This window comes from Procambarus clarkii, chromosome 48 (genome assembly GCF_040958095.1).
Source record: "Procambarus clarkii isolate CNS0578487 chromosome 48, FALCON_Pclarkii_2.0, whole genome shotgun sequence".
NCBI classification, from domain to species: Eukaryota; Metazoa; Arthropoda; class Malacostraca; order Decapoda; family Cambaridae; genus Procambarus; species Procambarus clarkii.
The window spans coordinates 5,592,806-5,611,791 of NC_091197.1; the positions used below are offsets into that span (position 1 = coordinate 5,592,806).

Here is an 18,986-nt window from a genome sequence, read left to right on the forward strand (position 1 = left end):
CAGCTATCTTTAGACTGTGGGGCCATCTCCTTGGTATTATTCTTGTTTTAGTTCTGCTTGTTGGGTCGGAAACACAACCCTGAGTCCTGTGGGGTATGCTGTCCCCATGTGGCTCTTCTCTCTGACCCTCTTGATGAAGTTAATGTTTATCAAGTAGCTACTGCATTATGGGTTCGTTTTGCACATGTTCAGCGGTCTTGGTTGTGTGCAATACTGGATGTCGTAGAGATGGCCTGTCTTGTTCTTAGGAACTCAGAATTGGAGGGATTGATAAACTCCACCGTGGTTCCTTCCATGCCTTCTCATCCTTTCCCTTAGGATGTAGTACCCCCAGTTTCTGTTCTTCCTCCATTCCCTGCGTCTAGCTCTGAAATGTTGAGTGTTTTGGGGTCTGGGCAGGGTTTAGATATAGATGACACTCGGACATTTCCAGGGGTCACTCCTTCCATTTCAGGTAATTACCTAACTAATTACCTAAGTGTAGTTACAGTTATAGAGATCCTAAATGTAGTTACAGTATTGTCCTTGTATATAAGTCACCGGAGGCAAATTCTCAGCAGTTCAAAGACCAACTAATAAAAATAGAACACAGCTTAGAAAACCTCACATATCCAGCCCCAAACATCATCCTGCTTGGGGACTTCAACCTAAGGCACCTGAAATGGAAGACCCTGGCTAATACAGTTACATCTGAGAGAATACCAGGAAGTAGCCTAAATGAACAGTCACATACAAATAACCTGCTATGGATGTGCGACAGATTTGCCTTAAACCAGCAAATAGTAGAACCAACTAGAAAGAAGAACACACTAGACCTCATTTTCACTAATAATGATGAATTGATCAGGAACATAAGATAAACTGGGAGCAAATAAACCATGACCTTACAGAAATAAGCTGGGAAGAACAATTAGAAAATACAAACCTGAACCAGTGCCTGTGAAAAATAAGCTCAGTAACACTAGAAATATGCTCAAACCACATACCCCTAAGAAAAAAAAGAGGAAGATATGCATATTGGAGCGGGAACGGTGTTCCCTCTATAGGCGTAGAAAACGAATCACGGAACAACTTGAGTCACACCTATCTCAATAACGACAAAGAAGGCTAGGTAAAGAAATATAAACAATTGAACTAAAGTTTCATTGACCTGAGAAAGGCCTTTGATACTGTTAACCATAACTATCTCTTACTTAAACTTCACCATTATGGAATCCGAGGCCTTGCCTTGAACTATATTTGATCTTAGTGACAGACACCAGTATGTAGCCATCAATGATATAACCTCTCCCACTTTACCATTAACCATAGGAGTGCTGCAGGGCAGCATCCTAGGACCTCTCCTATTTCTTATATACATCAGTGATCTGCTTAATGTGTCTAACAGTTTTAAACCTATACTATTTGCTGACAATACTACCTTCATCTACTCAGACCCCAACCCACACACACTAAATAATGTTGTAAATAACAAATGTTATTTATATGTTTCTTCAGTTACATGTTTCTTCAGTGCTGCAAGTACTCTTGGGGAGTTTGCTTGAGTTTCTCAATGAGTGCCTCTTTGCTCCTGCGCATCCTCGTGACACGAGTCTGGTACAGTTGCATGCTCAGGTTCCCATTCTTTCTGCTGCTTTGGCAGCTGATGACCTTCAGACTCGCGGTCAATAGGCCTCGGTCTTGCGTTTCTTCGCTCTTCTTGAGCTGTCTTCGGATTGGCTTTTGGAGGATGTGGGGGTGCTGGGTGAGGGGTTCTCGATGGGGATTCTGGTTTCAACTGCTTCAGTGTCATCTACTTTACTGAAGCTGTTTGCGCCGATCGTCTGGGAGGCAGTTTCTGTGTTTTTCATCTCTTGTCTCATGTGTTGGCAAGCTGTACTTGCCCTGTCTTTGGGTTTGGCTTCAGCCCTGACTCTTCAGTCTTCTTTACTGTTTTGTCTTCAGCTATTCTCAGGGGACAGTGTTACTTAGTTTCTGCCGGCGGCTTCTGCCAGTTGCTGTTAAATATCGGACTTGTTGGTGCTCCGTGGGGGGTCATTCTCGACCCTCTCGGTTGGGTCTTGCCAGTGCTGGGGCCTTGTTTGGTCGGGGTAGGCCCTGGTGCCAGTTTCTGCATTGGTGAGTTCGCCGGTGCCACCTTTGTTTGGTCGGTAGGGTGTTTGCTCTGTGTGAAGGCTGACTTCTTGGGGTTCGCATCAGCTCTTTCGTGGGGTTGCCCCATTGAAGGGACGATGGGGAGGAGGCGGGACCTGCACTTGGTCCCATGATTCGTGGGTTTTTGGGTCATTTCTTCCGGCCTTTGGTGGCATTGGGCAGCCTTTACCCCAGTTGGGGAGTTAGGTCTCCGAGGGCAGGCATGGCAGGCATTGATACTGGTGATGGCTCAAAAGGGCCACCACTTACGAGCTATTCATGCCCGTGCCACCTTTTGGGTTGCTTCATCTTCATCTTAACACACTCATAAGGGAGACATCTCCCGTCATGCAGGGTGCATTCACACCTCCACAGCTCTCCAGTATCAGCTCTTGATACTGGTAATGGCTTAAAAGGGCCACCACTTACGGGCTATTCATGCCCGTGCCACCTTTTGGGTGGCTTAATCTTTATCAATATTCATCAATCAGGTAATCGCAGGCAGGGTACTGCTAACCGGTGCCCAAGTCTACCAAACAACCTTCTAAGAACTGAACCACTGGGATGTGTACACTCACGGGGACCTAGCAGGGGGACCACTGGAAGAAGGAAGAGTATGCAGTACACAGAGGGCAAGAATCAAGGCAGACACCCCCCCCCCCCACTAGGCAGAAAATAAAAAAAAACTGCAAGAGGACAACGCACCCAGGCAGAACAGAGCCAGCCGCTATGATTAGTGAAAACAAGCTGTGCAGTACCCTGCGCCTCTACCAGTGCAAACTGCCCCTAACCCTAAGGTGAACAAGGGAGACAGAACACCCTAGCACACAAAGGGTGGCTGAAAACCAAGCAGTAAACTGCCTAGCAGAGGCAGAACCCAAAAAACTTGTGGAAGGTAGCCCCAAGCCCCAAGGGCAGTACTTACAGGGCACCTAGGGAAGGAAACCCTAGGCACATGCAGCCCGAGTACTGGAGAATCACTCCCGGCTCACACATCATCTAGAAGACAGTCACCACACACTAGGTACAGTGCTGAAACTAACATCGGAGCCAGAGCACATGACCTCAGCCTCTAGCATCAGCCTTAGAACTGAAAGGTGGATAGCCGGCACGAGGGGTCTGGGGCTTCCCCCTTTCCCCCTCCCGGGAAGGGGGAGCTGCACAGACAGTGGCGCGGCGACGTGTGACATCATGATCATTTGCTCGTTTCTTTCAGGGGAGTTCTATCTACTTGTTTGGCTTTAGGTAGCAATATTTTCACCAGAATAGGGGTTTGTTTTGGGATGCTTACCTTTCTGGGTGCCTGACCCAGTCGATGGCAGACATAGAGTACTTCCAACCACACGGGGGTTTCTAGAGGCCATTGCTCCCCATGCCTCTCTGAGGGGGGGCCAGGTTCTGGCTCATGGTCCCCGGTAGGCCCACAGAACTCCATACACTCCTTTGACTGATGTCAAAGTCTGCCATTATTATATTAGCCTAGTAAGCTCCGGGGAGCCTCTGGGTCTCACCCAGAAAATGACGTTTCATTACATTCAACGCTGCTTTTTTATTAAATTAAAAATGTTCTTTAGATACAACTCCGGTGGACATTCGACATGGATGTCGGGTGACAGGAACCTCGGTCGACTGCACTGACGATGTCTACCATGACCCTCATGCTTGGAGGCTGAGCAAGGTTGCCATTGATCAACAAATCCGTAGGCTTCACCATCAACTCATTGTCATGAAGGTGTGTAATTTGCTTATGTGTTTACTCCCTAAGTATAGTTACAGGATGAGAGCTATGCTCATGGTGTCCCATTTTCCAAGTACTGTATAGTACTCTGTCATATGATATTACAAAACTACTGATGTGGTTTTGGCATCCACCACCTTCTCACTTGTTCCAACCATCTAACAATCTGTTTCCAGAAGAGAATTATCTAATATGTTTTTGATACATTGGTTTCCTTTTCTTGAATCTATGACTTCTTGTTCTTGAAGATGCAGTTTTTAAGAATTACTCTTTGTTAATTTTGTCAGTTCCTGCTACTATTTTGTATATAGTGATCATATCTCTTCGTTTTCTTTTATCTTCCAGCTTTGGCAAATTTAACACTTCTAGCCTCTGCATGTAGCTCTTGTTTTTCACTTTAGGAAGCCATTTAGTTGCTTGTCTTTGATCCTTTTCTAGTTTATTGATGTGTTTTTTGAGATATTGGCACCTACCTACCTGTTGACTACCTGTAGATGATTCTGAAGACAAACGTGCCCGCAGCCCGGTCTCTTACCACACCTGGTTGCTGGTCTGATCAACCAGGCTGTTCAATGTGATTACCAGTGATATGGTTGTTTTGGAAACTGGAATGTTCTGGACATTTGACAGGGAGACTTCTAACATGGATAAAAAGTGTTATGGCAGAAAAATGAGGGCAGTGATCAGAGGCAAAATATTAGACTACTAACATCCATATTACTATCATCTCAGGTTTGAATCCTTGAGAGATTATAGAGTTTACAGTTGCTCATTTTACACAAACATGGTTTGTAAAGGGTTCAAAGACTATAACAGGCACTATGAGAATGGGAGGACAAAAGATATTAGTAATACAGTACTGTAGTAATATATAACCTTCCACTAAATTATAGAAGACCCAGACAAGAGCATGATAGAAACAACATGACAACCATCGATATAATATATTTGAGGGGGTCCCAGTAGTGCAGTTAGTATCATGTTCGACTCAAAATAGAGAATTCCGGGTTCAGATCCCAGATGAAACAGAAATGGTTGGGTGCATTTCCTATCACCTAATACCCTTGACCACCTAGCAGTAAGAAAGTACCCAGGAGTTAGTCAGCGTGTTGTGGGGGTTGCATCCTCAGGGGTCAATAATTCGACATTGCAGGGGACCTCGATATAAGCCTAACATGTATATATACACTCTGGATGCCTGTCCTCTGACACAATGAACTATTATTATAACAGAGAGAGCAGCTTCTGTCACTTGCAGGAATGGATCAAGACTGTTATTCATGGGAGACTTCAACCATGGAAAGATAGACTGGGAAAATAGGAACCCACATGGAAGAACTGATTCGTGGAGAGCTAAACTACTGGATGTGGCAACAAGAAAATTTTGATGTCAACATACCACAGGACCCACAAGAATGAAAGGCAATAAAGAACCAGCTATACTTAATCTGATATTCACCATGAACGAGTTAGACATAAGGGAAGTCTAATTAGAAGAACCCTGGGAATGAGTGACTATAGTGTATTGACATTTGAATATCTGGTGGAAGTAAGCATGCCCTACCTATGGAAGAGACCAGTTAGCAGAGGGCTGGCATACTGAAGGGGAAGCTAAGATGAGATGAGAAAATTCCTAATAGGAATACCATGGAAAACAGAACTCGAAGAAAAGTCTGTTCAGGACATGGTGTATTACATCATCCAGAAGTGCTAGGAGGCAGAAGACAAGTTTATCTAGGTCCAAAGGGAAAAATGAAAAGCAAAGGCAAGATCCGTGGTTTAATCTGGCACAAATAGAAGGAAGGCAATTAAAAATGAATGGCTTTGGTTTTGTCATTAGGCTTTGTCATTTTTACATACTTGACCAGGATCATAGTGACCCATCTTCATCATCTTGGTGTTCGGGTTCTGGCCTATGTCGATGATTGGCTGGTGTAAACTCCCAGCCGGTTCGCTTATCTGTTGGCCAGGGATCTGGTACCTGGTGAACTGGCAGAAGTCCCATTTGGTTCCCAAGTTTGGACTTGGCTAGGCCTAGTTTGGGACTCTCGGTCAGCTTTGCTGTCCCTGCCTTTAGTGGCCTTGACCCAGCTGCAGCACCACCTATTTTGTTGCTGTTGTTTGGAAGGCAGGTGACTCAGGATTGCTCAAGCAGCTGTGCGAGAGCGTCAACTTTACTTTCCTTGTTTTCCTTGGGCAGGGTTTGGCTTTGGAGGTTATTCTGGTCTCTTCGGTGCTGGCTCTTCTGCTATGGCCGCAATCGCTGGGTGCAGACTCCGGATGCACTTCGCCGGCTGCAGCGTTGCCGGTTTCCTTGAGTTTTGCAGGGCTTGATTCCCTGACGCCTTCCTCTGCCTTTGCGCAACATCTTCATGGATGCCTCTCACCTTTGGTTGGGGCTTTGTGACCAATGTTCATCAGGCTGGTCAGGGGCCCCTTGCCTTTGTCAGGCTCACAGTACCATGTAGGAGAGTGCAGCCATGTGGCATGCCCTGCAGTGGGTTTGGGTCACTCTGAGCTCCATACTCTGGCTCCTTTCGGACTGTCTCCATGTGATTCATTGTCTCCACTGAGGGGTTCTCTGCAGTGCCTGTCTCTTTGTAGCTGAACTCTACATGTAGTTCATCTTCTGGTTTCTCAGGGTTTTGCTGTCTGAGCCGTTCATGTCCAGGGGGTGTCCAGCATCCTGGCTGATAGTCTTTCTCAGTTCTGGACCATCGACGCTGAAGCCTTTTTCTGGCTTTGCAGGATGTTCAAACACTCTTTGCATCCGGTTGGTCACAGCACCTTTCTCTTTATGTGGCGCCATTCCCCAACTGGAAGGCTCTCACAGTGGATGCCTTTCAGCGTGGACTGGTTATGTGGGGGTTGTACCTTTTGTACCTGTACTTCTTCCCTCCTGTTCAGCTCTTGCTCTGGGACCTGGTAAAATTGGAATCATACAGGAAAAAGGGTGATCCTTTCTCACTGGTGGCTGGCCCAGCCAAGGTTTCAGGCATTTCTTATTCGATGTCCTAACTTGGCCATTTTCCCATGGTTTCGCCTCTTTCAGAAACCTGGTCCAGTAATGCTGATCCAGAAAAATGCCAGGAAAGAAAAGAAAAGAAAAAAAAAAGATGCTCCAGATGCGAGGATTGAAGAAGGCAGAACAAGAAGGGTGCATTATTTTTTTTATTTTATTTTTTTTTTTTTTAGAAAAAAATTTCACCCTTGTTTTGTCTTCTCCAATTTCAATTTCGACCTTCTGTTACAATTTCGACCTTCTGTTACTATACCCTTATTCAGGGAAGGGTTTTTGACACTTTAAAAACAGAAAAGAATTTTTTCCAGAGATTTTATTTCCTGCGCACTAGGGGGGGTTAGATTTGGAGGCCGCTCAGTTAAGGGGTTAAAGTTGTTCATAAAGCAATTATTATAGCCACTGTCTCCCGCTCCTGGGGTTGGTCGTTCATGACACCTAGTGCCCAGGTGAATGTGGGGAAAGTCAGTAGACCTTGGAGGTGGACCTTGATATACATCTAACAAATAGCCATGCACAAACTACCTATCCTCAGTGCATATGTTTACACACACACGCACGCACACACACACACACTCTCTCTCCCTCTCCCCTACCACCCCCCCTCTCCCCCCCCTCTCTCTCCCCTCCCCCCCCTCTCTCTCCCCTCCCCCCCCCTCTCTCCCCTCCCCCCCCTCTCTCCCCTCCCCCCCCTCTCTCTCCCCTCCCCCCCCTCTCTCTCCCCTTCCCCCCCTCTCTCTCCCCTTCCCCCCCCTCTCTCTCCCCTTCCCCCCCTCTCTCTCCCCTCCCCCCCCTCTCTCTCCCCTCCCCCCTCTCTCTCCCCTCCCCCCCTCTTTCTCCCCTCCCCCTCCTCTCTCTCTCTCTCTCCCCTCTCTCCCACAAAGACCCCCCTTCCTTCCCACCCCCCCCCCTCCCTAACGAGACAACCGTGAGCAAGAGTTACTGTGAAGAATAACTCATAATAGAGCGTTATTTCCATTGGCACGTGACGTGACCTCCGGTGTTTGAGAACATGTCCTGGGCACAGGGATTTTGAAGGTCAAACAGGGTTCTGACAGTCTAGTGTTTGGTGTATGTTCCTGGGCCTTTGTACCTTTGGGTTGTGCCTATTTGCTGGGAGTTTTATCTTTATCTTGACTCCTGTGGTGCTTCCTCCTCTGTGGCTTATTCCCCTATGTATTTCCTTCTCCATGGGATGACAGCTTCAGGGAGCCACAAGGGGTTTCTCCCCCCCCCCCCCCTCCCAGAAAACCAGCATTGATTGTAATGAATTGCCAATATCTTGATGAGCCCTAGTAGCTCTCTCCTCCTCTCCCTACAAACGAGTGGGGGAGGTGGGGCAAATGAGCTTGCTGTACTTCTGAGACAATTCTATCATTTGTTTGCATAGTTGGAATTCTTGAGGCAGGTTTTGAAGCTTCAGTCTCTTTGGAATCCAGCAGTAGTTTTTTGACTTGCTGACTTTCTAGTTGCCTTGCCTTGTGAAGTGGTTTAAAAAATTCCACAACTTCCTGTGCCTCTGTGAGGGAGGCTAGGTTCGGGCTGTGGTCCCCAGTACATTAAACCTATTAGGTCCCCATTAGGCATCACCATGGCTGATGCCACCTAGCAGATGATACCCATCTTAGTGTATAGCTTTAGGGGGCTACCTGGGCTTACTCAGAGATTGGCATTTCTTTACAGTTAATGCTGGTTTTTTGCTCACAGGCAGGGTGGCAATATTTATTTATTTATTATAGCCAGACTTTCAAGTGTTAATGCTCTTTGTCTTTTTCCAGTTTTGGACCTGGTTATCTTTTGTTTTATCAGAACTTTCTTTTCTGGGGGGAGCCCTGTCGGCTCCCCGGAGCTATGCCAGGCTGATATGCTAATGTCAGACTTTGGCATCAGTCATGTGTATGGAGTTCTTAGGGCCTACCTGGCCCCCCTCAGAGAGGCAAGGGGAGCAATTGCCTATAGAAACCCCCGTGTGGTTGGAAGCATTCTATGTCTGCCATCGACCGGGTCAAGCATCCAGAAAGGTAAGCATCCCAAAACAAACCCCTATTCTGGTTACAATTGCTACCAAAATCCGAACTAGTGGATAGAACTCCCCAACAGAAAAACAAGCAAACTAGTATGACAGTGTTGGTTGCTTCGGTTCCTTCCACGCCCCCTTGTCTTTCACCTGTTGTGATCTATTCTGGTCCCCCCTTCCTACCTACATCTGGATCCTTACCGTCTGTGGGTTCGTGGTCGGGGCAGGTCTTCGATGGTTTTGAGATTCGGGCAATCTCGGGGAATTCCCCTTCCGGAGTAGTGACGGGGGCATTCGAGCCTGTTCCTCCAGTCGTGTTATAAGATTCTGGCAGTGGGCTCCCTTCCTTGGTATTTTCGCGGCTGCCCCGGTTTTTCTTGTGGGGCCGGGGCTTTTTGGGATGGCTCGGCCCTGGGGCCTGCCGTGTAGGTTCCCGGGGCTGGGGAGGGGCTGACTTGGGGAGCCTAGGGCCCTGTTGGGCCCCGCGGGGGTTTGTCTACCCTCTAGGCGGGGCTTACAGTTACGCGGAGTGGGATTTTTTCCTTCCCCCTCGCCGTACGAGTTGTTAGGCATCGGCCCCTCCACGGGCTCGGTTTCTTGTCCCTAGAGGTGGTTGGTTCCGTCCTGTAGGTGGTTGGTTCTGTCCTGTAGGTGGTTGGTTCTGTCCTGTAGGTGGGTGCTCTTCTCCGTTATTCCCCCATTTTTTCTTGGGATGGAATATCTCCATCATGTTTCCCTCTTCTTGGGGTTCTACATGACTTTTGGTCTCTGGTACGACTGTGCCTTTTTGTGCTTTCGTGACTTGTGCTTGCTTCTGTGTTCTTGAGGGTTCAGGAAGATATTCGCTACTTCCCGTATTATTGGAACATCTGTCGTCTTTCAGTGTGGCTTCCCTTCAGTCCTTTCTAGGGCTTGTTGGTCCTTTTCTGTGCTTGTTCTTGGTTTTCCGGCCTGTCTCGTTCTTTAGTGCTGTCTTTTCTCTCCGTGCTGTCTCGGCACTGCTCATTTTCGTTGCATGCTCTTAGTCCGGGACACCTACTTGTAGCCCAATTGAGTTCCCGATTAGGTTCCTTGTCTTTAATTCTTAAGCCGGCTATGTTGTCGCTGCTTACGCCTCTTTTGACTCCTGTCCCATGTAATGGGCTGTTTCTTCTATTTCGTGGTTCACTTGGGGTCGCGTACTGTTTGACTACTTTTCTTGTAAAGTAGTCCTAGTTGGCACCTTCCCACGGAGCGGGTTGTGTGGTTCGGTCAGCGTGTCCTGCACATGCACCGTGGGAGTTTGTTTTGGTCTGGGCGGTGTGCACCGGTGCTGGTGTTTTGCGTCCTTTTTTCTCGGGTGCTTCGCCTCTCACTCTTTTCCATTCTCCAGTCCGTGCCCTGTAGCTCCTGGAGTGTTCTGGATTGCAGCTATGGGGAGGACGCCGGGGTTTTCTGTGTCATGGGTGTGGGGTGGCTCCTTTGCCTCTACCCTGCTCTCCTGCGTGTGCGGCTCTGGCCTTCTTCCCCTGGCGATGCTCCCAGGATCTTCTCGGCAATGTTGTGTAATTACCTAAGTGTAGTTACAGGATGAGAGCTACGCTCGTGGTGTCCTGTCTCCCCAGCACTCTTTGTCATATAATGCTTTGAAATTACTGATGGTTTTGGCCTCCACCACCTTCTCACTTAACTTGTTCCAACCGTCTACCACTCTGTTTACAAAAGTGAATTTTCGTATATTTCTCCGGCAGCTTTGTTTCGTTAGTTTAAATCTATGACCTCTTGTTCTTGAAGTTCCAGGTCTCGGGAATTCTTCCCTATCAATTTTATCGATTCCTGTTACTATTTTGAACGTAATGATCATATCGTCTCTTTTTCTTCTATCTTCTAGTTTTTGCATATTTAATGCCTCTAACCTCTCCTCGTAGCTCTTGTCCTTCAGTTCTGGGAGCCACTTAGTGGCATGTTGTTGCACCTTTTCCAGTTGATGTGCTTCTTAAGATATGGGCACCATACAACCGCTGCATATTCCAGCTTTGGTCTAAAAAAGTCGTGAACAATTTCTTTAGTATTTCTCCATCCATGTATTTAAAAGCAATTCTGAGGTTAGAAAGTGTAGCATAGGCTCCTCGCACAATGTTCTTAATGTGGTCCTCAGGTGACATTTTTCTATCTAAAACCACCCCTAGATCCTTTTCTTTATCAGAATTCTTTAAAGATTTCTCACATAATTTATAGGTTGTGTGGGGTCTATGTTCTCCAATTCCACATTCCATAACATGGCATTTATTCACATTAAATTCCATTTGCCAAGTGTTACTCCATATACTTATTTTGTCCAGGTCTTCTTGAAGGGCATGACAATCATCTAAGTTTCTTATCTTCCCTATTACCTTAGCATCATCAGCAAACATGTTCATGTAATTGTGTATTCCCACTGGTAGATCGTTTATGTAGACAATGAACATTACCGGTGCAAGAACTGAACCCTGAGGTACTCCACTCGTGACATTCCTCCAATCCGATACCTTGCCTCTGATTATGGCCCTCATTTTTCTGTCAGTTAGGAAATTTTTCATCCATGTTAGTAGCTTACCTGTCACTCCTCCAATATGTTCCAGTTTCCAGAACAACCTCTTATGGGGAACTCTGTCGAAAGCCTTTTTTAGGTCCAGATAGATGCAGTCAACCCAACCATCTCTTTCCTGTAAAATCTCTGTGGCTCGATCATAAAAACTGAGCAAGTTCGTTACACAGGATCTTCCAGATCGAAAACCATACTGTCTGTCTGATATTATAGCGTTTTCCTCCAAGTGTTCTACCCATTTAGTTTTAATTATTTTTTCCAATATTTTGACTATTACACTTGTCAATGATACAGGTCTATAATTAAGGGGGTCTTCCCTGTTTCCACTTTTGTAGATTGGAACTATGTTAGCCTTTTTCCACACATCAGCTACAGCTCCTGTACACAGGGATGCCTGAAAAATCAGTTGAAGTGGAATGCTGAGCTCAGGTGCACATTCTCTCAGAACCCATGGTGAAACTCCATCTGGACCAACTGCTTTGTTCTTACTTGGCTCCTTGAGCATTTTTTCCACTTCGTCTCTAGACACCTCTATACGCTCTATGTTGTTCTCTGGAATTCTTATTGTGTCTGGTTCTCTGAAGATCTCATTTTGTACAAACACACTTTGGAACTTTTCGTTTAATGTTTCACACATTTCCATTTCATTTTCCGTGTATCTGTCCCCCATTTTCAACCTCTGCAACTTACTTTTAATGAATTTATAGAAGAGGTCTGGATCTGATTTACATTTGTCTGCTATACTGTTCTCAAAGTTCCTCTCTGCCTCTCTCCTTACTGATGTGTAGTTGTTTCTTGCATCTTTGTATCGCTGGTATGCTTGGGGGTTTGGCCTCTTTCTATAATGATTCCATGCTTGTGTCTTTTGATCTCTGGCCCTCTCGTAATTTCTGTTGAACCAACCCTGTTTCCTAGGTCTGCATGTCTGTTTTGGTATGAATGTTTGTGTGCCTTCATCATATATTGTGCAAAATTTGCCATACATCTCATTTACTGCCTTGCCTAGCAACAAGTCTGTCCAATTATACCCAAGAAAATTTTTTTAACTTCCCCATAGCGTCCTCTCATGAAATCGAGTTTAACAACTGTTTCACTGTCCCCATTCTCTACTAGATTATAACGCATAGCGTATTTAATGTCCAAGAGGACGTAATCACTCTTTCCCAAGGAAGAAAGGTACTGGATGTCAAATAACTCTTCTTCTTTCCTGGTGAATACTAGATCCAGTACTGACGGAACATTCCCTTCCCTCATTCTTGTGGCCTGCTTGACGTGTTGATACATGAATGTCTCCAAGATGAGGTTTACAAATCTGTCTGTCCAAATGTCGTATGTTCTTGCCTCGTAGGCCTCCCAGTCTATTGCCTTAAAGTTAAAGTCCCCCAGTACCAACAATCGGGATTTATCTTTGTCAGCTCTTACCATAATCTCTCTCATGACCATTATGAGGCCCTCTCGTTTGTCATCCAGTTCTTCCTTTGTCCATGTGTTGCTTGCTGGTGGGCTGTAGGCATTTAAAATTATCAGCTTATCATCTTGATTCCAGAGCTGCAATGCCATTATGTCAATATCTTGAGGGTTTTCAAACATTAATTCTCTTACTTTCAGGTGTTCTTTCACCAGCACAGCCACTCCTTTCCCCTTCCTAGTTTTCCTGCCACGTCTCCAACTGAGTAGCCCCTTGGGAATACGACCTCATTTAAAATATTTTCTTCAGGTTTTGTCTCTGTTAATGTGACAATATCTGGGACTTTGAGCTGAATTATATCCTTCAACTCCAATATTTTTTATCTCACTCCATCTATGTTGGTATATACTATTTTTAGGAATATGTTCCCCTTCCTTTTGTTCTTTACATTCCCTTCCTTTAATGATTTTGTTGCTTTGTCTTTATGTACCATTTCACAAGCTTTCACATCCCTGACACTTTGTAGAAAAAAGAATTCCTCTCTTCTTCATTTCTATCCCCATTCAGACGTTTCTCTTCAGTGATGTTCATTTTCAGCTTTTCTCTGTCCTCTTTTGAGAGGTCTTGTCTTGTTGACCAAAGTTTGCCATCCTCGTCACATTGCAATTTTCTGGTACAGTATTCCGAAGCACTTCTGTCATATATTTCACTCCATTAAACGTCACCCTTAAGGGGCGGTTCCTGTCTTTCTCATATTTTCCTATCCTCCTAAAATCACTGACATTCTCCTTTGATTTTAGGCCTTCTCCTATTCCTACTATTTTTTCTATGATTTTCATCTCTTCTGCTGCTCGGTCCACCCTAGATGGAATTTCCTTCTCTACACATCCAAAAACTATTATGGACTTACTTCTATCTACAGTGTTTTGTACTAGTTTACTGTTGGTTACCAGTTCTTTCCTGATTGCTTGCCTAAGATACGCTTCTTGTTTGTCATTTCTGGTTTTGACTTCCAAACACACTTCCTTGATCGTCTCTTTCTCTTTTACAACTTGGGCATATGTCTCTTTTATTTCTTCTTTATACTTTTCTAGTTCTTTATTAACCTCCTCTATGTGAATTGTCAGTGAAGTTTCCAGTTGGAGATCCTTGCCTAACTCTATGTTAGCTCTCAGGCTCCTTTGGAGTTGTTCAACATATGAGTATTTTTTTGTTTATTACTTCAAAGTCACCACACTTCACTTTCCACACCTCATTTTCTTTCACTAGTTCCTTGATTTGCTCCTCCTGATTTGTTACCTTGTCTGTTAATGCAGTAATAATCTTACCTTGCTGAAGAATACTCCCATTTAGAGTGCAAAGCTCACTCCTAAGAGCTCCAATGACCTCTTCCAATTTAAGCACTTCTTCTTCATACTTCATTTGCATATCTCAATTATCTCAAGCCTGCCAAGAACACCTCCTTTCCTTATATCTTGTGATGAGAATCCTTTGAAACAATCATCTGTTGGTGTGTCTACATTCCCAGTGGTGGTGGCAGCGGCCATCTTTGTTTTTGTTCTAGAACCAAAACAAACATTTCCAACTCAGCTATTTTCACTCACCTTTACTTGTTTATTATATTTTATTTGCTTTTACACTTCCCTGAACCTTTATGTAACCTGGGACACCACTGTAGCCCTCAACCTGTTCCCAGTACTTGGGTAATATGATATTTCCAGGAGCTTGCTGCAGTGTGACTACTGCCTCCTCCAGCTCCAGAGTGACCCCCCTGTTGGCATTTTCATTGTCTCGCAATGTCCCTTCTCTGGAGTCTTGCGTTGGACCCATAGTTTCCGATCTCCTGGTGAGCTTGCTCGCGTTTGGGAGTTTTCTGTTCAGCAGACGTTCCATATCCTTCTTTGCCGGCTTGGATTTGCGGCTTTGCTTCCTTAGTCGTCGCACCCGAGATCTTCCCGCGGCTCCGCCTCTTCCTAGGCTTGGATGAACCTTGACGGGGCTGGTTAAGTTCTGCCTCGAGTCTCTCACCTTCGGTGGTGGTCAGTTGGCTTCGTTGTTGGTGTCTCACCTGTGTGCTTCTTCTTGGCGGCAGTATGGGGTCTTTTGGTGGTCCTTCCTTTTCCTTCTGTCCCTTCTTAGGTGGCTGCGTTTGTTGGCGTTGGCTTGGCTTTTCTGGTGGGGGTTCGTGGCCGCATACTGTCACCTCGTTTCGTGCGGTGCTGGCAGAGCTGTTTCGACTTGCTTTCAGTCTTGGTGTTACATCTGTGCCATTTGTAAGCTGTATCGTGTGTTGTTTCACCTCCGGCCTGTTCATGCGCTGCTTGCGCCGTCCTGGTCTCTGGACAGCGTGCTCCTTTTTCTCCTCGGTTGGTGGTGACCCCTTTGGTTCGGGTTTGTTTCTCGACGGCTCTTCCTGTTGGCATTTGCCTTTAGGGGTCAGGTTGCTGAGCTTCTTGCTCTCTTCCGGCGCAGGGGTTTCTGCTCCTTCGGTCATGGCGATTGGTTTGTTCGGTTGCAGCCGTCTCCCTCTTTTCTGGCACGGGATGAGGCTGCTGCTTTCCAGAAGGGTCCTTAGTTTGTTGGTGCTTGGTTGGTCAGGCCAGGGGTGCATCGTGTTTTGTGTTCAGTTGTGGCCCTCCACTGTTATTTGCATGCCATGTCTTGTGTTTCCGGGTGTGCTTTGGGTTGATCCGGTAATGTTTTTCCCTGTTCGCAGGTGAAGGTCTCCCGGGTCGTCCGCCGTGTTATTGTGGCTAGCCAGCCTGTGTTCTTTCCCCGTGCCCATGGCGTCCGTGGATTCGCTGCTCTTCCTGGCGTTTTGGCGGCATGTCCTTGCTGACATTTGGGCATGGGACTTTTGGCGGTCGCACACGGGCCTGGATGCTCGTTGTCTCGTGTCGTTCCCAGGCCCATTTGGGCCTGTATCACCTTGGGTTGGCGATTGCAGCCTGTTGTCTCGCTTTTCGTTGAGGGGTGAGTGGTGACCGCCTCCCAGATCTGTCCCTTAGACCTTCCACTGTGGGTAGTTAGCTCGGGGGAGCTGATGGGGTTCCCCCCAGAAAACCAGCATTGAATGTAATGAAACGCCAATTTCTGGTGAGACCCGGAGGCTTCCCAGCAACCCTCCCTTCCTCCGGTCGGCGGTTTTTCGCATGTTTTGACATCCAACCTCAGAACTGATGGGTGGATAGCTGGCGTGAGATGTCTGGGGCTCCCCCTTCCCCCTCCTGGGGAGGGGGGAGCTGTGCAGACAGCGGCACGGTGACGTGTGACGTCATACTAATTTGCTTGTTTTTCTGTTGGGGAGTTCTATCCACCAGTTCGGCTTTTGGTAGCAATTGTTACCAGAATAGGGGTTTGTTTTGGGATGCTTACCTTTCTGGATTCTTGCCCCGGTCGATGGCAGACAAAGAATGCTTCCAACCACACGGGGGTTTCTATAGGCCATTGCTCCCCTTGCCTCTCTGAGGGGGCCAGGTTCTGGCCATGGTCCCCGTAGGCCCCTAAGAACTCCATACACATGACTGATGCCAAAGTCTGACATTAGCATATCAGCCTGTGATAGCTCTGGGGAGCCTCCGGGTCTCGCCCGAAAATTGGAACTTCATTACATTCAATGCTGGTTTTTTAGTCTTCTTACTACAATGTTACTCAGTGGCTGACTCTCCAATATAGCTAAGTTTTCTACCAATCTTCCTGTTGGGAGTGTCTGTGGTTCTTGTACCATCCTGTATCAGGGGTGACACATGGTGGGTGTTCCTAGTATTCTAGCCTTCTGACTTCATGGTGACAGTAACTTGTAGCATAGTATTTTTCCCACTGCTCCATTCTCTGCAGTGTTTTTTTTTATCAAGGATGGAACTTCCTTCCTGCTTATTCTTTTTCTGAGAGGAGCCCTGGAGGCTCCCTGAAGCAATCCAAACTGACATGTGCCATATTAGTTTGGTGTCATAAGTTACAGGGCCCTATATGCCTACCAAAGACCACAAGCCAGTACCTGGTCCCCTCAGAGGTACAGGAAGCAATGGCCATATGAGCACTCTACATTTAGAGTATGTCGTGTCTGCCATCAACCGGAAAATACCCCAAGAAAGTTAGGCAAAACAATACAAACCCCCAACTGGTGAAAATTGCAACCTACGTCTGAACAGAGCCTATTAACTTCCCCCAAAAGAAAACAAACAAACAAGCAAGTCGTCATTTAACTAGCAGGCCCACTCGTTAGCAGGGATGGTGGGTGGGCTCTAAAAGTCCGCCGTGTTATTTGGATGAGGATTTGTTTGTTTGTTTGTTTGTTTGTTTGTTTGATTTTCACCAGTTGGGGGGTTTGTAATGTTTCGCCAAACTTTATGGGGGGTATTTCCCAGTCGATGGCAGACAAGACATACTCTGAATGTAGAGTGATCATATGGCCATTGCTCCCTGCACCTCTCTGAGTGGACCAGCTTCTTGCTCTTGTCTCCAGTAGGCATACAGAACTCCCGAGATTAATGACACTAAACTAATATGGCACATGTCAGTTTGGATAGCTTCAGGGAGCCTCCGGGACTCACCCAGAAAATTGCATTTCATTACATTTAACTCGGCTGTTTTTTGTTTTTTGATCTGTGTGTGTTTGGTGAATACTTTTGTATTTACTTAGCTTTGTGTTGCTTAGCTTTGGCAGGGTTTTCCTGCTGGAGGTCATCCTTGGCTTCGAACCATTTTCTTAAAGTTGATTTGATTATTTTTTCTTTGTTTCTCCAGAGCTTTCTTGCTCGGAGTCCACTTAGACTTGTCTGCTTTCTTGGCCACATTTGAGTCATTGCCATTCTCTCATGGGCCTCTGGAGTCTTGCTTTGTTTAATGTGTTGTTTTTTTGTTTTGCTGCTCTAGGACCAACTGTTGTGATGTGGTTTTCTGTGTGAGTTTCATGATGTTCTTCTCTTCTTTCCTCGACCTTGTGACTTTGCTCACAGGTTCGGTGGTGTGTCATTCGCTGCATTGCAGTCTTTACGGCCATCCTCCTGTCTTTCTCAGGACTCATGATGCCTATAAGTATTCTGCTTTGGCAGCAATCTTCATTCTCTTTGCAGCTTAACACAGGACCCGAGGCTTCTGGTGGTCGGACAGGGTGTTGGCTGCCTGCTTTCTTCCAACCATCGCTTGAGCTCATCAATGCTGTGTTGTCCTCGACCCCTTAACCCCCCTTCACAGCATCTGTTAGCATGGTAAGCCTTTATGCACATTTGTCAACCTTTTCTGTTATGTCTAAATGGGTCATTACTTTCAAAATGTTCCTTTGCCTCATTGAGGACCATGGCAAGAAAGTTAAGGGAAGCCACTAAAGGAGTCACCTCAGAAATAGTGCTGAATTTCTAAAATTACCCCTTTCTGCACTGGCCTCAATAACTTCATGTTGCCACCCTGTCTCTCTGCCTCCTCACACTATTGGTGGAGCTTAGGCTTGAGAGTGAAGGTTTGCTTCACCAGTGTTGGTCAAGTTGCCATCTGGTGGTGGTGAAGGATTTTTTTGTTGATTGTTATCACTAAAGGTGAGGAGTTAATATGTATCCCCAACCCATGCTCTAATTGAGTGTCACATTTTGATGCATACATTACCTAAAGCCAAAAATCATCGTACTAGAAAATGTTAGTGGGTCGTAAAATTGACATATGCTCCTGTTTTCTGTTTTGGATCCTCTGGTAGGTTAGGATAAGAGACTTTAGTATTACAATTTCTTGATGTTGGGAAACCTTAGGAGGACGGGCTGGCTAGAGTATGTCCCATACTCATCCTGTTGTAGGAAGGCTTCTAAATACCTACTGTAGTTAGAAAGTTCAGAGTTTTGTTTGGTGATTTGTGTTTTACCAGACATTACTCATAGAGATCTTAAGTGTACTGTGCCTTTTTTTTATTTTTGATGGGAGATCACCTGGGAGATTTTGATCACCTGCTACCACCTTGGTAGCAGGTGATCTTTAATTCCTACTGCTACCCCCACCCCTTGAGTGGATAAGAAGGGTTTGAAAAGTCTGTATCAATGACTGGTAAGTAGTAGTCATGGGAGCTTCACATATCCAGAATGTCCCTACCATAACAGTGCTTAGCACAGGAAAACTGGT

General features: G+C 46.0%; 1 protein-coding gene across 2 annotated transcripts in view; it reads left to right on the forward strand.

Annotated features, from left to right (window-relative positions):
• Nucleotides 1–18,986, forward strand: part of LOC123764728 (Extracellular sulfatase Sulf1) — a gene marked incomplete at its 3' end in the record, with an annotated part of 180,104 nt that overhangs the window by 150,502 nt on the left and 10,616 nt on the right. For both annotated transcript variants that reach the window (XM_045752788.2, XM_045752787.2), the window contains 1 exon segment: nucleotides 3,708–3,865. In XM_045752788.2, the coding sequence (XP_045608744.2) occupies nucleotides 3,708–3,865 (158 nt within the window).